The sequence below is a fragment of the Symphalangus syndactylus genome, chromosome 15, assembly GCF_028878055.3.
Source record: "Symphalangus syndactylus isolate Jambi chromosome 15, NHGRI_mSymSyn1-v2.1_pri, whole genome shotgun sequence".
Lineage (NCBI taxonomy): Eukaryota > Metazoa > Chordata > Mammalia > Primates > Hylobatidae > Symphalangus > Symphalangus syndactylus.
In genome coordinates this window covers 70,508,018-70,531,468 of record NC_072437.2, presented here as the reverse complement: position 1 = coordinate 70,531,468, position 23,451 = coordinate 70,508,018, and the positions used below count along the sequence as shown (strand labels likewise).

The following is a 23,451-nucleotide window of genomic DNA, read 5'->3' as shown; positions in this document are numbered from 1 at the left end:
ATGCAATAGATTTGTATTGAATGGAACCATTCAGTTTCCTGCATTTTCTTTGATTTGAGGAACAGTTTATGTGGATTTGCTGCTCAGACTTACTATGAAACTAAACTTATTTGTTGAATATTTTATTGATATAATAACTATAGAAAAAAAATTGTCACTTAGTTCAACCCCTTATACTTAATAAGGCCTCCTAGAATTGTAAGATGAACCTCTAGTGAGCAAAACAGTGAACTCTTACTGGATTAATTATTCCAATTATTTCTCAATTTTAAAGTCAGATAACTTGATAGTCACCATTAAACGCAAATCAGTGTTTATATAATAAATACATAGGCATATCAGTGACCCAGAAGAGATAAACAGGAACTCTGAGTCTCAGATGGGGAAAATAACATACAAATACCAAAAAATAAAGTGAAGCTTTTTAAAAAAAAAAAAAAAACAAAAGGAGATACAACATAGAGAAAAAAGTCAACTTTATAACTGGCACTCTTGCCAAAAATATTTATTTATTTAAACGAAGACTCACTGGAGGGTTTTAAATACAAATTAATAAAATTAAGAACACTTGGATGACCATGTCCACAACGGATCAATGCATTAATGGAAAGGCTTTACTTAATTTCTACCAGGTATCCAAAAATTTTTATGAGAACTGTTAGGGTCAGAGGGGACACACAAAAAAATTGTAAGATATGACTTATTTTCTCAACTTTTTTTTTTTTTTTTTTGAGAGGTAGTCTCACTCTGTCGCCCAGGCTGGAGTGCAGTGGCACGTGGCACAATCTCGGCTCACTTCAGCCTCCACCTCCTGGGTTCCAGCAATTCTTCTGCTTCAGCCTCCTGGGTAGCTGGGATTACAGGCACGCACCACCACGCCCGTCTAATTTCTTTTTCTTTTTTTTTTTTGAGACAGAGTCTCACTCTGTCGCCCAGGCTGGAGTGCAGTGGCGCGATCTTGGCTCACTGGAAGCTCCACCTCCCGGGTTCACGCCATTCTCCTGCCTCAGTCTCCCGAGTAGCTGGGACTACAGACCCCCGCCACCACGCCCGGCTAATTTTTTGTATTTTTAGTAGAGACGGGGTTTCACCATGTTAGCCAGGATGGTCTCAATCTCCTGACCTCGTGATCCGCCTGCCTCGGCCTCCCAAAGTGCTAGGATAACAGCATGAGCCACCGCTCCCAGCCTAATTTTTGTATTTTTAGTAGAGATGGGGTTTCTCCATGTTGGCCAGGCTGGTGTCAAACTCCTGACCTCAGGTGATCCGCTAGGCTTGGCCTGGCAAACTGCTAGGACTCCTGGTGTGAGCCACTGTTCCCAGCCTCAACTTACTTTTACAGATAAGAATATAGGCCAGGCCGGGTGCGGTGGCTCACTCCTGTAATCCCAGCACTTTGGGAGGCCGAGGCGGGTGGATCACGAGGTCAGGAGATCAAGACCATCCTGGCTAACACGGTGAAACCCCATCTCTACTAAAAATACAAAAAACAAAAATTAGCCGGGCAAGGTGGCGGGCGCCTGTAGTCCCAGCTACGCGGGAGGCTGAGGCAGGAGAATGGCATGAACCCTGGTGGGTGGAGCCTGCAGTGAACCAAGATCGCGCCACTGCACTCCAGCCTGGGTGAAAGAGCAAGACTCCATCTCAAAAAAAAAAAAAAAAAAAAATGAATATAGGCCGCGCGTGGGGGCTCACACCTGTAATCCTAACACTTTTGGAGGCCAAGGCGGGCGGATCACCTGAGGTTAGGAGTTTGAGACCAACGTGGCCAATATGGTAAAACCCCATCTCTACTAAAAATACAAAATTAGCCGGGCGTGGTGATGCATGCCTGTAATCCCAGCTACTCTGGAGGCTGAGGCAGGGCAATCACTGGAACTTGGGAGGCGGACATTGCAGCGAGCGGAGATCGCACCATTGCACTCCAGCCTGGGCGACATGAGCAAAACTCTGTCTCAAAAAAAAAAAAAAAAAAAAAAAAAAAGAATATAAAGCTAACATAAACAAATTGGGGAACTCATAATTTCTTAAGTAGATGATGAAGGCTGTGCGCTAGGGAGATTAATCCATGAGGCCTGGGTTAGAAAGTTTGGAAGCATCAAAGAGGAATTGGGGAACACATAATTATGAGTGCCTGGGGTTCGTGTGTAGCTGAGTGAGTGGGAGGTGTGACCTCACCCTCACATGTCTGGATGGCACAGGGTGAGTGAGCACCCACAAAACACCTGCTGAATAGATGAAAGAGCTGGAAGGCAATGGGTCTAGAGCTCAGGTGAAGGGTGTAAGCTTGAATACAAAAGCGAAACAGAAGGCATGGCAAAGACAAAAATGTCTTAGGGGAAGGGCAAAAGCAGGAAGGTGTTCTTCCACAGTGATGCCTGTTTTCCCCGTGGGGTAAGGGGTGAGCAGCTCTTCTGAGAATAATGGCAGAGAAAAGTTTCAGGATATGATTCATCTTCTAGGTTAACTTTGACCATTAAAGTGAGCCATTCATAAGACGGTCTTTCACAAATCTCGCATTTCGGAATGCAAGATTCTTAGGTGGTTAATAACCAAGAGTACAAGTTTAACCATGAATAGGAGAACTATATTATTTTGGGTAAGTATTTAAAATGTTAAAGAAGAAACTCTTAAATAATGTATTTGTACATATATTGATATAGGTTAACATATGTTTGACATAATTAATTTTAATAATACAATAGATTTAGACTTAAAAGTTGCAAAGTTTAATCACAGAATCAATCAATACCACTAATGGTAACAAATACCAAATCTTTAGGTACTTAGTATTGTAGGGTTGACATGGCATGTGTAAAAATAGAGATTTTGACACTGCTTGTAGTGAACAGTTTATAATAAACTGTTTTAATTAATTCTTCAGGTCCTAAAATGGTAGAAATCCAGAGTCAACAGTTTCAGATCAACTCCAACGACGGCAAGCCACTATTTACTGTGGATGAGAAGGAAGCTGTGGTCGGTACAGATAAACTTCGAGTAACTGGTATGTACTAACTCGAGAAAAACACAACATTCCATGGAGTACACATCTGCAAAAACACATTGTACTATTGACAAGCTTATGTGGAATCTTTCAAGCAGATAAGAGAGTTTGAATGTGTTGCTTTTTCTCCATTGCATTTCTGTTGAACTCCCTCGATGCTCTCCTAGAAGAACAAAATCCTCCCCACAGATCTTGGCCCACCTTTCTTCCACCACAGTTTTACCCTTTGTCCCTCCCTTCCTTCCTTCCTTCCTTCCTTCCTTCCTTCCTTCTTTCCTCCTTCTTTTTTTCTTTTTAGACACAGTCTTGCTCTGTTGCCTAGGCTGGAGTGCAGTAGCACCATCTCGGCTCACTACAACCTTCGCCTCCTGGGTTCAAGTGATTCTCCTGCCTCAGCCTCCCGAGTAGCTGAGACTACAGGCACCCGCCACCACACCTGGCTAATTTTTGTATTTTTAGTAGAGGCAGGGTTTCTCCATGTTGGCCAGGCTAGTCTCAAACTCCTGACCTCAAATGATTCACCCACCTCGGCCTCCCCAAGTGCTGGGATTACAGGTGTGAGCCACAACACCCTGCCACCCTTTGTCTTTTTCTAATTGGAGTAACCCACAGACTCATCAAATGTCACTATCATCTGTGCAGTTCAAATATCTGTTTCCCAAGTTTCTTTTATTCTCATCACATCATGTACTTGAATTCCTCGTATTTCTACAAAAAAAGTTCTCTTTTTGAACTAAAAGTTGAATAGGGATCTCATAGCACTCATTTTTAAGACTGAGAAGAGAAAATTTTATGGAAAAAATGTTTCAGAACATATTCTAAATTCTCTTGCTAAAGACTAGAAGACATAAGCAGACACTTGTTAAATCTATCCCAGTGCCTTTTTGTACTACTGTGAAAACCAATAGCAATGTTATTGTCTCACACAATACTACCAATACTCCCAAATGAAAAAGAAATAATATTTCCTGGCCAAGGAAGTAGACTCCACCCTATTACAGGCCCTAACAAACTATAACGATCATAACCTAATGTTGCATACTCTAAGACGGTAATGTATCTGGTTTTGTTACTAAAATGAAGGACACTAGGGCATTTAATTAAAGGAAATTGGTCATTGTCCAACAAAGCACCTTGAGCGTCAGAAATGCACTGTTGTGTAGGATAAAGAATATGGGCTGGGTAGACTTGGATTCAGTTCCTACCTCTGCAATTACTAGCTGCGTAATTTCAAGCAAGTTAATTTTTGTTTTCTGTTTCCTAACTTCTAAAAGTGAGTTGATAATGTCAACTGTACTATCATTGCTGGGTTAAGTGGATTAAATGTGCAAAGGACAGCAGAGTTCTTGGTAGCGTATCATTGCACTGCAGGGCAGTGAAATCTGCAGGGAAAACAGTCTAACAGCTTAGATCACTTCAAACCCAAGTCCTCCTACTCAGAGAATCAATAAAATGAACTTTTCCTTAGCCCAGGGCTCCTTCCGGGCCATGACATCAATTAGAGGAACAGGTGAGAAAAATTGATAAGCGACTGCATTATGTATTACCTGTATGCATGCATCAGAGCCATCCGGAGGGTCTGTTTAAAATATACTGCTGGAGGCCAAGCACAGTGGTTCACACTTGTAATCCCAGCACTTTGGGAGGCTGAGGTGGGTGGATCGCCTGAGCGCATGAGTTTAAGACCAGCCTGGACAACATGGCGAAACCCCATCTCTACAAAAGAAAAAATACAAAAATTATCCAGGTGTAGTGGTGCGTGCCTGTGGTCCCAGCTACTCGGGTGGCTGAGGTGGGAGGATCACCTGAGCCTGGGAGGCAGAGGTTGCAGTGAGCTGAGATTGAACCACTGCACCCCAGCCTGGGCAACAGAGTGAGACTGTGTCTCAGTAATAATAATAATTAATAATAATAATAGTGCTGGGCCTCATCCCCAGAGCTTCTGATTCAGTAGGTCTGAAATGTGACTTGAGAATCTGTGTTTCTAGAAAGTCCCCAGGTGCTGCTGATGCCACAGCTCTGGGGACCACACTTTGAGAACCACTGCCATGGACTAACATGAATCAGCAGGAGAAACAACAGGTCAGCAACATGTTGACGCTCTCTGTAGAACAGCAGTCCCCAACCATTTCGGCACCAGGGACTGGTTTCATGGAAGAAAATGTTTTCACAGTGTGAGAGATGGTTTTGGGATGAAACTACTCCACCTCAGATCATCAGGTATTAGATTCTCATCAGGAGCATGCAACCTAGATCCCTCACACATACAGTTCACAGTAGGGTTTGTGCTTCTATGAGAATCTAATGCCTCCACTGATCTGATAGGAGGCGGAGCTCAGGCAGTAATGCTCACTGGCCCGCTGCTCACCTCCTGCTGTGAGGCCCAGTTCCTAACAGGCCACCGACCAGTATCCGTCTATGGCCCAGGGATCTAGATTCCCTGCTCTAGAACATGCATTCAAGTTATCCTTTTAAAGGACAAGTTATAATCTTCTCTTTCATAATTTTTTTGCCTGAGGCACAATTTTCTCCCAAACTCCTCTGCAGTGCAGCTAACTAGAGCAAAATATACCCCATGTCTAATGACTATACACTTTCCTTGTTATTTTGGTGTTGCAAACATTTCTAGTTTTTATTGCCAGAGGCACCATGAACTGTGAGTGTACAGACAGTACAATTTTGAGCAGACCATAACTCTTCTCAATTTTCCAGTATGTTAATGGCTTCCTTACATTTTGTGATTAAAGAAACCAAGAGATTCCACGGTTTTGATGTTTCCCTTCTTGTTTTGTCTCTATCCAAGGTGTGACTCTCTAAACATTGTCTAGTGCAGGCTTTGTCGATCTTAACACTGTTTTTTTGTTTTAAACTTTTACTTTAAGTTCAGGGGTACAAGTGCAGGTTTGTTATATAGGTAACTTGTGTCATGGGGGTTTGTTGTACAGGTTATTTCATCACCCAGGTATTAACCCAGGTTATTAGTTATTTTTGCTGATCCTCTCCCTCCTCCCATCCTCCACCCTTCAATAGGCCTCAGTGTGTGTTGTTCTCCTCTATGTGTCCACATGTTCTCATCGTTCAGCTCCCACTTACAGGTGAGAGCATGCAGTATTTGGTTTTCTGTTCCTGTGTTAGTTTGCTAAGGATAATAGTCTCCACCTCCATCCGTGTCCCTAGAAGGGCATGCGTGATCCCATTCTTTTTAATGACTGCATAGTATTCCACATTTTCTTTATCCAATCTGTTACTGATGAGCATTTAGGGTGATTCTATGTCTTTGCTATTGAACCTTAGCATTGTTAACATTTTGGGCTGGATAATGTTTTTGGTGGAGGTTGGGGGAGACTGTCCTGTGCATTGCAGGACATTTAGCGGCATCCTTAGCCATTTAGTGGCATCCTTAGCCAGTAGTCATTCAGGAGCAGGTCGTTCAGTTTCCATGTAGTTGTGTACTTTTGAGTGAGTTTCTTAATCCTGAGTCCTAATTTGATTGCACTGTGGTCTGAGAGACAATTTGTTATGATTTCCATTCTTTTGCATTTGCTGAGAAATGTTTTACTTCCAATTATGTGGTCAATTTTAGAATAAGTGCGATGTGGTGCTGAGAAGAATATATTCTGTCGACATGGGGTGGAGAGTTCTGTAGATGTCTATTAGGTCTGCTTGGTCCAGAGCTGAGTTCAAGTCCTGAATATCCTTGTTAATTTTCTGTCTCATTGATCTGTCTAATATTGACGGTGGGGTATTAAAGTCTCCCACTATTATTGTGTGGGAGTCTGAGTCTCTTTGTAGGTCTCTAAGAACTTGCTTTATGAGTCTGGGTGCTCCTGTATTGGGTGCATATATATTTAGGATAGTTAGCTCTTCTTGTTGAATTGATCCCTTTACCATTATGTAATGCCCTTCTTTGTCTTTTTTGATCTTTGTTGATTTAAAGTCTATTTTATCAGAGACTAGGATTGTAATCCCTGCCTTTTCTTTTTACCATTTGCTTGGTAGATCTTCCTCCATCCCTTTATTTTGAGCCTATGTGTGTCTCTACACATGAGATGGGTCTCCTGAATATAGCCCACCAATAGGTTTTGACTCTTTATCCAGTTTGCCAGTCTGTGTCTTTTAACTGGGGCGTTTAGCCCATTTACATTTAAGGTTAATATTGTTATGTGTGAATTTGATCCTGTCATTATGATGCTAGCTGATTATTTTACCCATTAGTTGATGCAGTTTCTTCATAGTGTCGATGGTCTTTACAATTTGGCATGTTTTTGCAGTGGCTGGTACCGGTTGTTCCTTTCCATGTTTAGTGCTTCCTTCAGGAGCTCTTGTAAGGCAGGCCTGGTGGTGACAAAATCTCTCAGCATTTGCTTGTCTGTAAAGTATTTTATTTCTCCTTCACTTATGAAGCTTAGTTTGAAATTCTGGGTTGAAAATTCTTTTCTTTAAGAATGTTGAGTATTGGCTCCCACTCTTTTCTGGATTATAGGGTTTCTGCAGAGAGATCGGCTGTTAGTCTGATGGGCTTCCCTTTGTGGATAACCCGACCTTTCTCTCTGGCTGCCCTTAACATGTTTTCCTCTATTTCAACCTTGGTGAATCTGACAATTTGTGTCTTGGGGTTGCTCTTCTCGAGGAGTATCTTTGTGGTGTTCTCTGTATTTCCTGAGTTTGAATGCTGGCCTGCCTTGCTAGGTTGGGGAAGTTCTCCTGGATAATATCCTGAAGAGTGTTTTCCAACTTGGTTCCATTCTCCCCACTTTCAGGGACACCAATCAAATGTAAGTTTGGTCTTTTCATATAGTCCCATATTTCTTGATGGCTTTGTTCATTCCTTTTCATTCTTTTTTCTCTAATCTTGTCTTCATGCTTTATTTGATTAAGTTGATCTTCAATCTCTGATATCCTTTCTTCCGATTGATCAATTCAGCTGTCGATACTTGTGTATGCTTCACAAAGTTCTCGTGCTGTGTTTTCAGCTCATCAGGTCATTTATGTTCTTCTCTAAACTGGTTATTCTAGTAGCAACTCCTCTAACCTTTTTTCAAGGTTCTTAGCTTCCTTGCATTGGGTTAGAACAGGCTCCTTTAGCTCAGACAAGTTAGCTCCTCCTTTGGAGGAGAAGAGGCATTCTGGCTTTTGGAATTTTCAGCCTTTTTGTGCTGGTTTTTCCTTATTTTCCTGGATTTATCTACCTTTGATCTTTGATGTTGGTGACCTTCGGATGGGGTTTTCATGTAGACATCCTTTTTGTTGATGTTGATGCTATTCCTTTCTGTTTGTTAGTTTTCCTTCTAACAGTCAGGCCCCTCTGCTGCAGGTCTGCTGGAGTTGGTTGGAGGTCCACTCCAGCCCCTGTTTGCCTGGATATCACCAGCGGAGGCTGCAGAACAGCAAAGATTTCTACCTGTTCCTTCCTCTGGAAGTTTCATCTCAGAGGGGAACCTGCCAGATGCCAGCCAGAGCTCTCCTGTATGAGGTGTCTGTCGACCCCTGCTGGGAGGTGTCTCCCAGTCAGGAGGCATAGGGGTAAGGGACCCACTTGAGGAGGCAGTCTGTACCTTAGAAGACCTTGAGCACTGTGCTGGGAGATCCGCTGCTCTCTTCAGAGCTGGCAGGCAGGAATGTTTAAGCCTGCTGAAGCTGCACCCACAGCTGCCCCTTCCCCCAGGTGCTGTCCCAGGGAGATGGGAGTTTTATCTATAAGTCCCTGACTGGGGCTGCTGTCTTTCTTTCAGAGATGCCCTGCCCAAAGAGGAGGAATCTAGAGAGGCCGTCTGGCTACAGCAGCTTTGTCGAGCCACCGTGGGGATCCACCCAGGTCGACCTTCTCAGCGGCTTTGTTTGCACTGTGAGGGGAGAACTGCTAACTCAAGCCTCAGTAATGGTGGATGCCCCTCCCCTCACGAAGCCTGAGTGTCCCAGGTCAACTTTAGACTGCTGTGTTGGCAGCAATAATTTCAAGCCAATGGATCTTAGCTTGCTAGGCTCCATGGGGATGGGATCAGCTAAGCTAGACCAATTGGCTCCCTGGCTTCAGCCCCCTTTCCAGGAGAATGAATGATTCTGTCTTGCTGGCATTCCAGGTGCCACTGGGGTATGAAAAAAAACTCCTGCAGCTAGCTCAGTGTCTGCCCAAATGACCACCCAGTTTTGTGCTTGAAACCCAGGGCCCTGGTGGTGTAGGCATCTGAGGGAATCTCCTGGTCTGTGAATTGTGAAGACCATGGGAAAACCATAGCATCTGGGCTGAATAGCACCATCCCTCATGGCACAGTCCTTCATGGCTTCCCTTAGCTAGGGGAGGGAGTTCCCCAACCCCTTGGGCTTCCCAGGTGAGGCAACACCCCAACCTGCTTTGGCTTGCCCTCTGCGGGCTGCACCCACTGTCTAACCAGTGCCAATGAGATGAGCTGGGTACCTCAGTTAGAAATGCAGAAATTACCCACTTTTGGCATTGATCTCACTGGGAGCTGCAGACCACAGCTGTTCCTATTTGGCCATCTTGCCAGACACCACCAACCAACAATGGGTGACTTTTTGAGAATTAGACTGAGTTCCAATCCCAGCTGTTCCATTAACTAAGCACACGCCCTCAAATGAGTATTTCACCTCTCGGTGCTTTATACTACAAAGATCTGTAGCCACTGGTCTCTCACCATTACAGGACACTGTACAGAATTCAACCAAGCAGACACAAATTGATCATGAAATTAAACTGCACGTCTTGCAAAAGATGTAGGGTTTCAGGAAGTCAGAAATGATGAGAAATACTGGAATTGCTGGCAAAGCCACTAACAAAAGACCAGGAAAGTTAGACTTGCCAGCAACTAAAGAAGTGAAAATCAGCCATGATGATGACGTGATAGTCATTTCAAAGATCAGTAATCTTAACTTCACAAGATTAATATTCACCCTTGTGATGACTGGCAATGCCCTCAATTTAACTATTACAGTTGCCCTCATTATCTTCAGGGGATACGTTCAAAGAGCCCCAGGGGATACCTCAAGCTTCAGATAGTGCTAAACCCTATATATGCTGTACTGTGTTTTTTCCTATACATACATACTGTGATAAAGTTCAGTTTATAAATGAGACCCAGTAAGAGATTAACAACAATAGCTCATAATAAAATAAAGAAATTATAAAAATATACTGTAATAAAAGTTGTGTGAATGTCATCTCTCTCTCTCTGTCTCAAAATATCTTGACTGTCCTCACCCTTGTATGATGATGTGAGATGAGAGAATGCCTACATGATAAGATGACCCGAGGTGAATGATACAGGATTGTATATAGTGCTTAACACTTATGAGTTGTTTATTTCTGGAATTTTCCATTTAGTATTTTAGGATGGTGGGTAACTGAAACCTCAGAGAGCAAAATTGCAGAAAGCAAAACTGTGATAAGGGGGGGACTATTGAATTATGGTTTTATCGCCAATGGTAAACATTTAGTGAACAATGTCGTATTGTGACACTAAGGTAGGCAGAATTCTAAGGATGCCCCCACTGAGCCCTGTGTACTTCCTTCTCCTTTCAGTGTGGATGGAATCTGTAAATATGAGATGTCTGTCCTGTGATTATGTCATTTATATGGCAAGAGGAAGGTAATCTGGGTAGCCCAATCTATCCCATGAGCCCTTTATAACCAGAGAGGTTAATCTGGCTGGTAGTAGAGGGGGAAGTCAGATAAATTGGAAAAGCAAGAAAAATTCACTGCTGTGTTGCTGAAGGAAGAGAGAGGGACCATGTGACAAGAAGTGGTGGCCTCTAGAGAGGGAAAGAGGCCCTTGGCTGGCAGCAGGAAACAAGAAATGAGCCTCAGTCTTGCAAGCATAAGGAACTGAATTCTGCCAACACCTGCCTGAGATGAAAGATAAGTCTGGCCCTCGGCTTCCAAACGAGAGCCCTGCCTGGCTGACACCTGTGAGACCCTGAGCACAGACCCTGGTCAGACACACTGGGTAGGACCCGAAACCGACAGAGCTGTGAGCTAACACGTGGGGATCGTTTTAAGTAGCTAAGTTTGCCATAATTCCTAACAGAAATAGAAAACTAAATAGAGCCGTCCTACAACTCCAACTATGTTTGAAAAAGTTACACCAAAAAACTTGACTTATTCTTTTTTATTTCATATAATTTCACAGTTGTTACCATTACGACCAGGGTTTTTTTGTTTGTTTGTTTTGTTTTGCTTTGTTTTGAGACGGCTTCTTGCTCTGTGGCCAGGCTGGGTGTCCTGGCGCGATCTCAGCTCACTACAACCTTTGCCTCCTGGGTTCAAGCAATTCCCCTGCCTCATCCTCCTAAGTAGCTGAGACTACAGGCGCATGTCACCACGCCCAGCTAATTTTTGAATTTTCAGTAGAGACGGGGTTTCACCGTGTTAGCCAGGATGGCCTTGATCTCTTGACCTCGTGATCTGCCCGCCTCAGCCTCCTAAAGTGCTGGGATTACAGGTGTGAGCCACTGCACCCAGCCAATAAGAATGTTTTTATAAGCTTTAATGCTTCAACACAAATTCCCATTAAAACTTTTCTCCACTACCTGTGATAAAAGTTGGGTCCCTATTTTAAGTGGGTTGACTCCAAGTAGCCTTTGGAGTTTCTCAGGTCAGCAAAAGCAACAGTAGTTGACAGCCAAGGAAAGAGAAGTGATAGGAAAAGACAGGCAGCCTCACTCTGAGGACTGGAAAGAAAATTCAATTCTTTGCTTCTTTTCTCCGCCCTTGTCACTTGCACAGCAGCCCATAGCTCTGGTGAAAGGGGAAGATAAGGTGGCTCTCTCCTTAAGATGGTGCACTCGAAACTCCTGACTGCACCAAGTCCTAATCCTGGCTCAAATTGCCATTCTTTGAGTAATTAAGACAATTGCTATTGCTATTGTCTTAATTACTCAAATAAGCTAAAACCTCTCTTTAATTCTTAAACAGCTTCCATTTAGATTTTAGTCAACTAGGATACTAAATAATAGTTTTTAAGCGAAATTTATGGAAGCGATTAAATAATTTCACCAGTTCAGTCTGAAACCAATTTAGGCCTTTAAGCAGGCTCATCTTCCTCCCCCACAAAATTAGACACCAAGTGGCCAAAGTTAACATTTCTTTTATTAACCCAAGTTACAGAATATCCTGTTGGAATAACATCAAAATGTTGTTTTCAAAAAACTATTCTACACCATTGCCAGGACTGACTCCTGGCAGATGACAAATTGTTAGTTTGGCTGCCTTAAGTGTATTTTAACTCCCTGGCAACAATTTACTTGGCCTAGTCCATTTCCCAATATTATCTTTAAAAATAGAGTTCTATAATAGTATCCATTTCCCACCACTAATAAGAAAAAATAAGATCTAGCAATAGTCCCAATTCCATTTCTTTATGCCTTCTATGCAGCTAAGCAAGATCACATAAAGTCAAAGGTGATAGTGTAGAAATGGTAGAGTCATCCTTAAAGCCAGTGACAAAAGTGGACGTGGAGAACAAAGTGTTCAGCAACTGAAGAAGTGAAAATAAACCAGGATGTTAAGTTGAAAAAGACGTGAAGACAGATATCTGGAAGGTGCTTTTAGGAGCACCGCATCCTTCAAACACATACCCAAGGGCAGAACACTGATGCAGCACTGCACACAGCGATCAACGCTGTGCTGCAGTCAATGGTATTTCAGCTGAAAGGAACAAGAGTCCCAAGTAAAACAGGCTTAAACTGGAAGGACATATATTATCTCACACAGGAAGGCTGGGGAAAGGGTAACCCCAGGTTGTTGATTAGTTTAGTAGCCAAGTAATATTTTACGCTACCTTTTCTTCTCTGCAAGTATGTTGATATTTCCCTTTTGGGTTGCAAAATGATTCCATCAATTGCAAACATCACTTGCCTCTGCGAAGACTTCTCTAAACATCTGTCTATAAGAGGGCCTCAGTGGTTTGGCATCTCAAGTTACTCTCCCAGCTGAAATTTTTCTCATATTAAATTATTTGAATTTATTTTGTATGTGGCATTTGGCTGGATTTATTGTTTATAACATAATTTATTTTGATTTTTAATGTGGAATTTAAAACATTCACATTCATTGTGATAAGTGCTGTATTTGTCTTATCTGTGCCATATTATTTCATGATTTTTATTTTTTAATCTTACCAGGTTTGAGTCTGAAAACAGCCTGGTATAAAGGGAGATAGAGTGGGACAAGATTATGCAGGGATTTGCTAGCCATTATACGAATTTAGGATTTGTTTTAATTCGATGGAGAGGCATTGAACTGTTTTGAACAGGGTACTCCTTGATTCATTATACATCTTAAGATCAATCTAACCATTACAAAGGAGGTTGGAGGAAAGAACGGAGGCAGTAAGACCAGTTAGGAGGATGTCAGTTGTAGTACAGGTAATCAGCGAACGTGACCTGGATTGGGTGGTAGCAATGGTTAGAGAGGGAAGTGAATTACTCCAATTTAAGATCTTACAGCTACAGACTTGCCCATGAATCGGATGTATGGCAGGCATCCAGGAGGAGACTCAAAGTTGATACTTGTTTTGGTTGATGGCATTACTCTCTGGGTAACGGAGAGGCCTGAGGAGGAGGAGAATTCATTTGCAGGGCAAACAGCATCAACAGTTAATATTTTAGACACGTAAATTGAAGATAATCTGGGAAAACTGCCAAGTGCATATGTCATGTCAGCTACTGGGCATGTGAGTTAGCTACTGCTCAGAGCAGAAGTCTAGACTAGAGATAAATGTGGGTGTCATCAACCAACTGAGCTCCGAAAAATGCCAACGGTAGAGGCCAAGGCAGAGCAGCCACCAAAGGAGAATAAGGGACAGACTATGCGGTGGGAGGGATATTACGATAATCATTTTTCTGGTGTCAAGAGAGACTATTTTCTCAGAATTTGGACCCAGGAGAGATGACAGAAATTGTCACTGGATTTATTATTACGGAAGTTATCGCCATCTTAAGGAGAGCATTTTTCATTGGAGTAATAAAGGCAAAAGGCAGGTTGAAGTGGTTACAAAGTGAATAGGACAGGAGGCAGTAGAGGCATTATGTGGCGACATTAAGCGGAAGTTTGGCTGAACAAGAAAAATGGAATTTTTTTGGCATCACTTAAAAAGCCTGTATCAGTCCACAAATGCTGCTCGATGAATGTGTAGAATGAATCGTAGCAAATGGTTATCAGTGTTGATACAAAAATGAATGCATGTCTGAGATATATAATATATTACTGTCTGAACAGAAGTATTAATTTTGAATTCAGTATATTTCTATAACCGAAGGAACCCGGAAACAGCAAGTATGTTGCAAAGAATGGAGCAACTTAGAGTTATTTGCCATTCAGTTGCTGACCTCTGTCCAAGAGCACCATGATTGCTGGGTTCTGTACCATGATCTTTTCAACTGCCTTCATGACCATCTCAATCCTTCTTGCACCACAGTCTTACTGCAGATCTTCATGTGAGCATCATTCATCATACAATGCTCTAGGATCCAGAAGGGAAGAATGGTGTTATTTGAGTACTACTCCTTCACAGTAGAATTGGACAAACCATTTACCATGTCTAATCTCAATGACATATTCTAAAAATAAAAAAGTTAACATTACTAGACTAGGCTTTCTTTTATTTTCCTTTTTATTTATACTTTCCTGTATAAATAATGCACATTATATGGGGTCATTTTAATGCATGATTTATATAATGATATTTTATAGTAGAACTTTTTTCTGTCTAAAATTTTAAATTATATGACTTCAAATAATATGTTATATTTTCCACAAAGAAGAGGTATTATACCAATTATATTTCTTATATCATCTTGATTGTGAATATTTAAATGAATGCAAACATAAAGAAAATGCAATTAAATTGAAGATCAACAACCATTTCCTGAGAATCATTTTATGAAACCATTTAGGAAAATTCATTTTATTATATGCAAATAGGTTCTGAGGAGTATTTAACTTTGAGGCTGAATAGTAATGATATAATCAAGAGCATATAATTTGGGCATTTATCATTTCAATGTAGAGAAACTGCTGCTCTTATTTAAAGATAATACATATCAGTTTATAGATTTTATATCTCCCTATAAGTACATTACCGTAATCATATGTCAATATAATATCACTGATTGTACTTACATTAGAAGGTAAGTAATTGGCATGCATTTAAAAACTAATTACTGAGTTTTAGTGCCACTGAAACTCTTTGAATAAATTCAGCTATTGGGGAAAAAGAATTGAAGCTGCTGTGAAAGTTGATTATATGAATTGGGTCATTTTGTCATACCCAAGTAAATCGAGGGGCTGGGGGAAAAAGCACTCAGGGCATGTAGCACCTTTTTCAAGAATTGAATTTTCCTCAAGCCCAGCTGCTGAAATGGTCTGCTGTCACCCTAAGACCAGTGTTACCTAGTAAATGCTGAAACAACCTGCCGTGACACCAAGAAGAGTTCTACCTGCTGCCCTCACTCACCAATCAGAGCTTGCCAGCTCCCAAAAGCTTCTCTAGTGCCAATGAGCATTCTTTCAAAACAATACATAACATTTCTTTCTTTTTTTTTTTTTTTTTGAGATGGAGTCTTACTTTGTTGCCCAGGCTACAGTGCAATGGTACGATCTTGGCTCACTGCAACCTCTGCCTCCCAGGTTCAAATGATTCTCATGCCTCAGCCTCCAGAATAGCTGGGATTACAGGCGTGCGCCACCACACCTAGTTAATTTTTGTATTTTTAGTAGAGACGGGGTTTGATCATGTTGGCCAGGCTGGTCTCGAACTCCAGGCCTCAAGTGATCTGCCTGCCTTGGCCTCCCAATGTGCTGGGATTACCGGCGTGAGCCACTGCACCCACCAACGTTTCTCTTTCTAATAAAACTCCCAACTTTCTCTTTGTTCTTTGGAGATATGCCCCAAATTGCAATTCTGTGATTGCCCTAAAAATCATTTAATTTAGAGATTCGCCTCTGTATTTATTTTGACCCAACACTGTGCTCAAAAGTGGGCGAAGGACATGAACAGACACTTCTCAAAAGAAGACATTTATGCAGCCAAAAAACACATGAAAAAATGCTCATCATCACTGGCCATCAGAGAAATGCAAATCAAAACCACAGTGAGATACCATCTCACACCAGTTAAAATGGCCATCATTAAAAAGTCAGGAAACAACAGGTGCTGGAGAGGATGTGGAGAAATAGGGACACTTTTACACTGTTGGTGGGACTGTAAACTAGTTCAACCATTGTAGAAGTCAGTGTGGCGATTCCTCAGGGATCTAGAACTAGAAATAGCATTTGACCCAGCCATCCCATTACTGGGTATATACTCAAAGGACTATAAATCATGCTTCTATAAAGACACATGCACATGTATGTTTATTGTGGCACTATTCACAATAGCAAAGACTTGGAACCAACCCAAATGTCCAACAACGATAGACTGGATTAAGAAAATGTGGCACATATACACCATGGAATACTATGCAGCCATAAAAAATGATGAGTTCATGTCCTTTGTAGGGACATGGATGAAACTGGAAAACATCATTCTCAGTAAACTATCACAAGGACAAAAAACCAAACACCGCATGTTCTCACTCATAGGTGGGAATTGAACAGTGAGAACTCACGGACACAGGAAGGGGAATATCATACTCCAGGGACTGTTATGGGGTGGCGGGAGCAGCAAAACAACATGGCACATGGATACATATGTAACAAACCTGCACATTGTGCACATGTACCCTAAAACCTAAATAAAAAAAAAAGAAATTGCCTATGGAAGTGGAATAGATTGCAGTCTCTAGTTTTGTTTTAAAGGGTATGTGTTATAGAAAGTAAAATGTGTTGATTTTTTTCTCAGTCATAATATCTTGTTTATATAAAAATAGAGAAAATAATTACAGAAAACTTTATGCCCACATTCCTTTTGTTTCTATATCTTAGTTATGGAAAGAAATCATTATTTTTTGATGATTCATAAAGCTCACTCTAGGTTCGTGATAATAAAGCATTACTTGGGTTTCAAACAATGCTACATAAACCACAGTAAATATACTTACATAAAACTAAGCATAGCTCTGCTTGTCTTCTTGGGAATTGACTTGAGGTGTATTAAAATTTACATTTTCTTTTACATTTTGCAAATCAAAAGAAGCAAGGAGGAAAGAAAATGATAAAATGAATACATATTATTATACAAATTACTATGTTAAATTATTTTCCTCTCTATGCCAAGCAGGAAATGTTGTCAACACATCAGCAAACCAGACATTGTACTCTAAAATTTGACTGGCAACATTTATTGTGGAAACTCCAGTGCTTGGTATAGCCTAACTTTACATAATGATCTCCATTATCTTTTAGGTTTGCTTAAGTGGTATTTTAAGAAAATGTGACTTGTTACAGCATACATGAGGATCTGTTTCTCATCTGAGTATAATTTACATAAATTATAATTTTCATGAAACATTAACCCTCACTTATGTGTGTTCCTTTATTTCAGTTGATTATAGTTTTTATGTAAATCATCTTACTAAGTCTGTTTGTAATTTTAAAATTTCACTTTGTTCTGATTTAAGTCTGTTTTGCTTTTGTGCCACAAGCTATTATTTCTTGGATAAGGGCTTTTTTCCAGTGTGGGTTTTTATCATATCTTCATATTTAAATAAAATTACTAAGGAAGTAGTAATTATAATAACAAAGCTAATATAGCCAGTAATACTGTGGAGAAAATGTGAAGGTACTGTGAACTGTAGGGCTGGCTGGGCGCAGTGGGTCACGCCTATAATCCCAGCACTTTAGGAAGGCTGAGGAGGACAGATCACCGGAGGTCAGGTGTTTGAGACCAGACTGGCCAACATGGTGAAACCCCGTCTCTACTAAAAACACAAAATATTAGCCGGGCGTGGTGGTGGGCACCTGTAGTCCCAGCTACTCAGGAGGCTGAGGCAGGAGAATTGCTTGAACCTGGGAAGCGGAGATTGCAGTGAGCAGAGATCATGCCACTGCACTTCAGCCTGGGTGACAGAGTGAGACTCCATCTTAAAGATAAAAGAGTAATCTCAGCACTTTGGGAGGCCGAGGCGGGCGGATCACGAGGTCAGGAGATCGAGACCACAGTGAAATCCCGTCTCTACTAAAAATACAAAAAATTAGCCGGGCGTGGTGGCGGGCGCCTGTAGTCCCAGCTACTTGGAGAGGCTGAGGCAGGAGAATGGCGTGAACCTGGGAGGCGGAGCTTGCAGTGAGCCGAGACTGCGCCACTGCACTCCAGCCTGGGCGACAGAGCAAGACTCCGTCTCAAAAAAAAAAAAAAAAAAAAAAAGAAAAAGAAAAAAGAAAAATTAGTAAGGGCTGCTCAAAAGATATTTTGCCCAGGATGAGGATTTCTCAGGTTACAGGCTGGGAAACCTTTACCCAGGCAATTTTTCTTCAGTGTCCAATATTGAAACTAGTACAAGGGTTGATTTAAAAATAAACCTTTTAATTGTTTCATTATAGAAGCTCCTCAACTTGCAATGGCTTGCCTTCTACAAAGCCATAGCAAGTCAGGGACCCTCTGTATTTCCTAAAGAGGAAAGTGCACAGCGTGAGGATGAATCCTGAGATTCCTGTGGAACCACAAGGGAGAGAAAAACTCTTTGCAAGCGGCAGCCACAGCCTCTTAAGCCGAGGGTAGGGCCTGAGCTAGAGGTGGGACCCTAGGCAGGGCAGGGCCTAAGATAGGCATGAGCAACCTGGGGAAATCATGATGAGCATATACAAGCATGTGGTGCTGCTTATATCTGTGAATATGCCCATAAAATTCAAGAGGATATAGATTTAAATATAATGTGAAAGATACATTTGTATTCCATGTAGAATTCGTTGCTTCCAGTGAATTGGATTATTTGTTTATTCCTGGACACTCAGCACATTTTCCTGCCCCTGGACTGCTGCTCTTTTTGAAATTCTTGCTCACAATCTCCATATGTTCATAAAAGTTTATTTATTTTAAGGTTCAGACCCACTTAATTTTCCTATATGAAAACAGGAAATAGTCCCTGATGCCTTAAAGTAATTCTTCCCCATTGATGACCCTCCAAATAATTTTGTTCCACTTTGCTACTGGCACATTACTTTCTATCATATATTGTTATTTATGTATGAAAACCCTATAGCATATAGATTAAATGTGTGGGCTCTGAATTCGAATTGCAGCCTTGCCACTTCTCAGCTGTGGAACTCTAGGCAAGTTAATTAAACTTTCTCTTCCTCAGCTTCCTCATGGGTAAATAGGAAAATACTACCTGCGTTGCAGGGGTCTGAGTATTAAACAAGTTAGGATACATCAAAAAGCATGTCACTTTCACCTGTGTTTTTCTGCACCCCAGCTGACACAGGGCCTTGCATATAATTAGGTTCTCAGACTCATGAAACAACTGGGAACATGCTGATTTCTAGGAATTAGAAGTTTCGTTTTAAATATTTAAAGCTTTTAATTTTTCTGTAAATATCCTGACTACCTTAGAAACAAATAATACAAAATACAATTTTTACACATAAAATCTAGAGAATTAGTTAAGATACTATTACTTAAAATATATGGATGTATGCAATTTTCAGAAGAACTTTTCTTTCTTTTTTGATTTGAAGACTAATATTGCTTTCTAGTTTTAAAATAAGCCTGCTAATTTGTAATTGCTTTGAAAAACATATTTTGTTTATAGGAACATAATGAAATTGTGAGAGCCTCAGAAAAGTAGGGAAGCAGTTGGGCCTATTTTTCCACCTGTAACTCAAACTTATCTGCAAAAATTCTGCAAGAAAGAACAAAATCCATATGTTCTTTAATATCTAGGCTAAATGTTTATTTTGTTTGGTGCCACTTATTTTACTTCTGCTCCTGATACATCTTTGTTTTTTGTTTAGGGCCTGAAGGGGCTCTTTTTGAACATTCAGTGGAGACACCCCTTGTCAGAGCCGACCCGTTTCAAGACCTTAGGTAAGAATTTTTGTTCAAATATTAACAACCTCTCCTGTAGAAGACAAGAGGGTATGTGCTGGAATAATATGTTAGCAGTGACTACTACCTCAGTGTTTCTTATTTCATCAGTTGCCTTTATTTTCAAGACTTTCTGCTTATAACTAGATAGTATTTATTAAAATCCAAAGGAGGTCAAAAAGTCCTACTGACTCCACACTTGGTGCCTGTTCACAGCCTCCTCCTTCCTCCTCCTTCTTCCTCTCCAATCTGCCTCTCACGCTGGTATCAAAATGACTTTGCTAAATGCAAGCTGGTTAAAATGCTTCATCGCTCCCACATCACATCAGCCATAGGAAAATTCTAAGTGCTCCACTGGGCACCCACAGCCCTTCATAGTCTGGGCTGTGACCGGCGGGACCTCCTCTCCTACCCTGCCACCCAGACATGAGTCACTGCCATATCATCGCCCACCCATCCCATGCCAAGCCCTCTGTGCTTTTGCACTGACTGTTGCATCTTCGTGGGGTGCCCCCCTCCCCAAGGAGACCTCACGAATGTCTGCTCATCCCTCAAGTGTTAATTGAGATGCTACAGGTTTATGATTCATATATTTTACAAACCTGTTATTTTCTCCTGAAAAGTGTCAGCATAAGTTTCCTGAAGTTTTTTACAATTCTTAACACAAAGCATGTGCATATATATATTATATTATCCATCTCTACACTATCTGCAAACAAGGCAAAACCTTTGAACCTTTTAGTAGAAGACAAAGGTGCCCTATGTGACTGTGAAATGTGCAAAAGGCACTCTTGAAAATGTCAGTTTACTTTAAATTTTTAAAAGATATATGCACTATTAGTAGCGAAAATAACATTATAAAAACCAAGTGCACAATAAATCCATATTTGCAAAATAGTTGGAAACATTTGGTGTATCTCTTTTATAATTTGTAGTAACATGCACATAACATAAAACTCACCATCTTAACCATTTTTAGTGTACAGTTTAGTAGTCTTAAGTACATTCATGTTACTTCATGGTCATCACCACCATCCATTTCCAGAACTCATTTATCTCGTAAAACTGAAACCCTGTATCCATTTAACAAGTCCCCATTCCCTGCTCCCAGTCACCCCTGGCACTCACCATTCTACTTTCTGTCTCTGTGGATTTGACTAATCTGGGTGCCTCATATGAGCGAAATTATACAGTTTTTTCCTTTTGTGCCTAGCTTATCAGACTTAGCATACTTTCCTCACTCTTTGGTATATCTGTACATGATATCCTGAATATATAAAAATCACCCAGTTCCATACATAAATTTATTATTTTTTACAGAATCTTTGCGTCTATGTATATTTTACCTTACCACTAGGCTACTGAATGTCATTTACACCTATAACTATTCATTCCAATAATATATGTGTATTTTATAACAAAACCAAATAATATTTTAAATGATCTTAAAGTTCATGCTATCACTTAAAATCACATTTAGAATTTAAACTTGAAGTGAATGCAGAACAATTAATATATTTTAATAAATTATGTATAATAGGGAATACAAGGTACAATAGGAATCCCAGCTTTACACAGACAAGCCGGCTGACCATGGCCAAACTAACCTTTCCAGACTATTTTTTCTCATATTAAACATTACAGATAGTAATCCTTACCTCAGAGTATTCTAGGAAAGATTTAATAAGATATTATGTTAAAAGCATTTTGTAAACTGAAAAGTCAAACACAGACAATCTTTTTTTTTTTTTTTTTTTTTTTGAGACAGAGTTTTGCTCTTGTTTGCCAAGGCCAGCTCAGTCAGGGAGACCCTAACCCAGTGGTGCTAGAGGAATTAAAGACACACACACAGAAATGCAGAGGTGTGAAGTGGGAAATCAGGGGTCCCACAGCCTTCAGAGCTGACAGCCATGAACAGAGATTTACCCACGTATTTATTAACAGCAAGCCAGTCATTAGCATGGTTTCTATAGATATTAAATTAACAAAAAGTATCCCTTATAGGAAACAAAGGGATGGGCTGAAATAAAGGGATGGTTGGGCTAGTTATCTGCAGCAGGAGCATGTCCTTAAGGCATAGATCGCTCATGCTATTGTTTGTGGTTTAAGAATGCCTTTAAGCGGTTTTCTGCCCTGGGTGGGCCAGGTGTTCCTTGCCCTCATTCCGGTAAACCCACCACCTTCCAGTGTGGGCGTTATCGCCATCATGAACATGTCACAGTGTTGCAAAGATTTTGCTTATGGCCAGTTTAAGGCTAGATTTTGGGGGGCCTGTTCCCAACATTGTTGCCTTGGCTGGAGTGCAATGGCACAATCTCGGCTCACTGCAACTTCTGCTTCTCAGGTTCAAGCGATTCTCCTGCCTCAGCCTCCCGAGTAGCTGGGATTACAGGTGCCCACCACCACACTGGGCTAATTTTTGTATTTTTAGTAGAGATGGGGTTTCATCATGTTGGCCAGGCTGGTCTTGAACTCCTGAGTTCAGGTGATCTGCCCACCTTGGCCTCCCGAAGTGCTGGGATTACAGGCATGAGCCACCGTGCCCAGCTGACAATCACTTTTTAAATTGTTATTGTACAGCCGGCCATGGTGGCTCACACCTGTAATCCCAGCACTTTGGGAGGCCGAGGCAGGTGGATCACCTGAGGTCAGGAGTTCGAGACCACCCTGACCAATGTGATGAAACCCCGTCTCTACTAAAAATACAAAAATTAGCCAGGCGTGGTAGCACATGCCTGTAATCCCAGCTACTCGGAAGGCTGAGGCACAAGAATTGCTTGAACCTGGGAGGCAGAGGTTGCAGTGAGCCAAGACCATGCCACTGCACTTCAGACTGGGCGACAGAGCCAGACTCCGTCTTTTTTCAAGGGAAAAAAAAATTGTTATTATACTACATAGATATTCACACTAAATAATATAGGATTAGGAAAGGCAGCATTTTTTATATATTTAATGTCCAATTAAATATTCATCAAAAGCAAATAGGAGTTCAATTTATCTTGCCCACAAAGTGAACATTTGTAACATAAAAATAGATTGTGACTATAATTAAATTATAACAAGGTTTAATTTCGAAAATGGATAAAAAGATTAACATTAAAGAATTTTTATAGAGAAGAAAAACATTTTATTTTCCTAGGTTAGAAAAATGATTCAGAGCTGTGGAAATAATCCTATTAAAGCCATTTGAAAATTATAAAATAATATAGATTGTAGAAATGCCAAAACACTTTTAAAGTAAATGTCAATTTAAAAAAATACATAGATCTCTTGCAGTGAGCCGAGATTGCGCCACTGCACTCCAGCCTGGGTGACAGAGCGAGACTCCGTCTCAAAAAAAAATACATAGATCTCAATTAAATAATTCATCTCATGTTATCCCATTAAGACATAAATCTTCTCACTGTATATACAGCAGGCTCTTACTGAAAAAGAAACAGCACAAGAGTATTCTTTTGCTTTCTAAAA

The 23,451-nt window shown here is 40.8% G+C and overlaps 1 protein-coding gene across 9 annotated transcripts in view; it reads left to right on the top strand.

Annotated features, from left to right (window-relative positions):
• SGCG (sarcoglycan gamma) overlaps positions 1 to 23,451 on the top strand; it is a 175,190-nt gene that overhangs the window by 125,622 nt on the left and 26,117 nt on the right. For all 9 annotated transcript variants that reach the window (XM_063618841.1, XM_055244028.2, XM_063618842.1 and 6 more), the window contains 2 exons: positions 2,885 to 3,004; positions 19,911 to 19,983. In XM_063618841.1, coding sequence (XP_063474911.1) covers positions 2,885 to 3,004; positions 19,911 to 19,983 — 193 coding nt within the window. The remainder of the gene's footprint in view (positions 1 to 2,884; positions 3,005 to 19,910; positions 19,984 to 23,451) is intronic.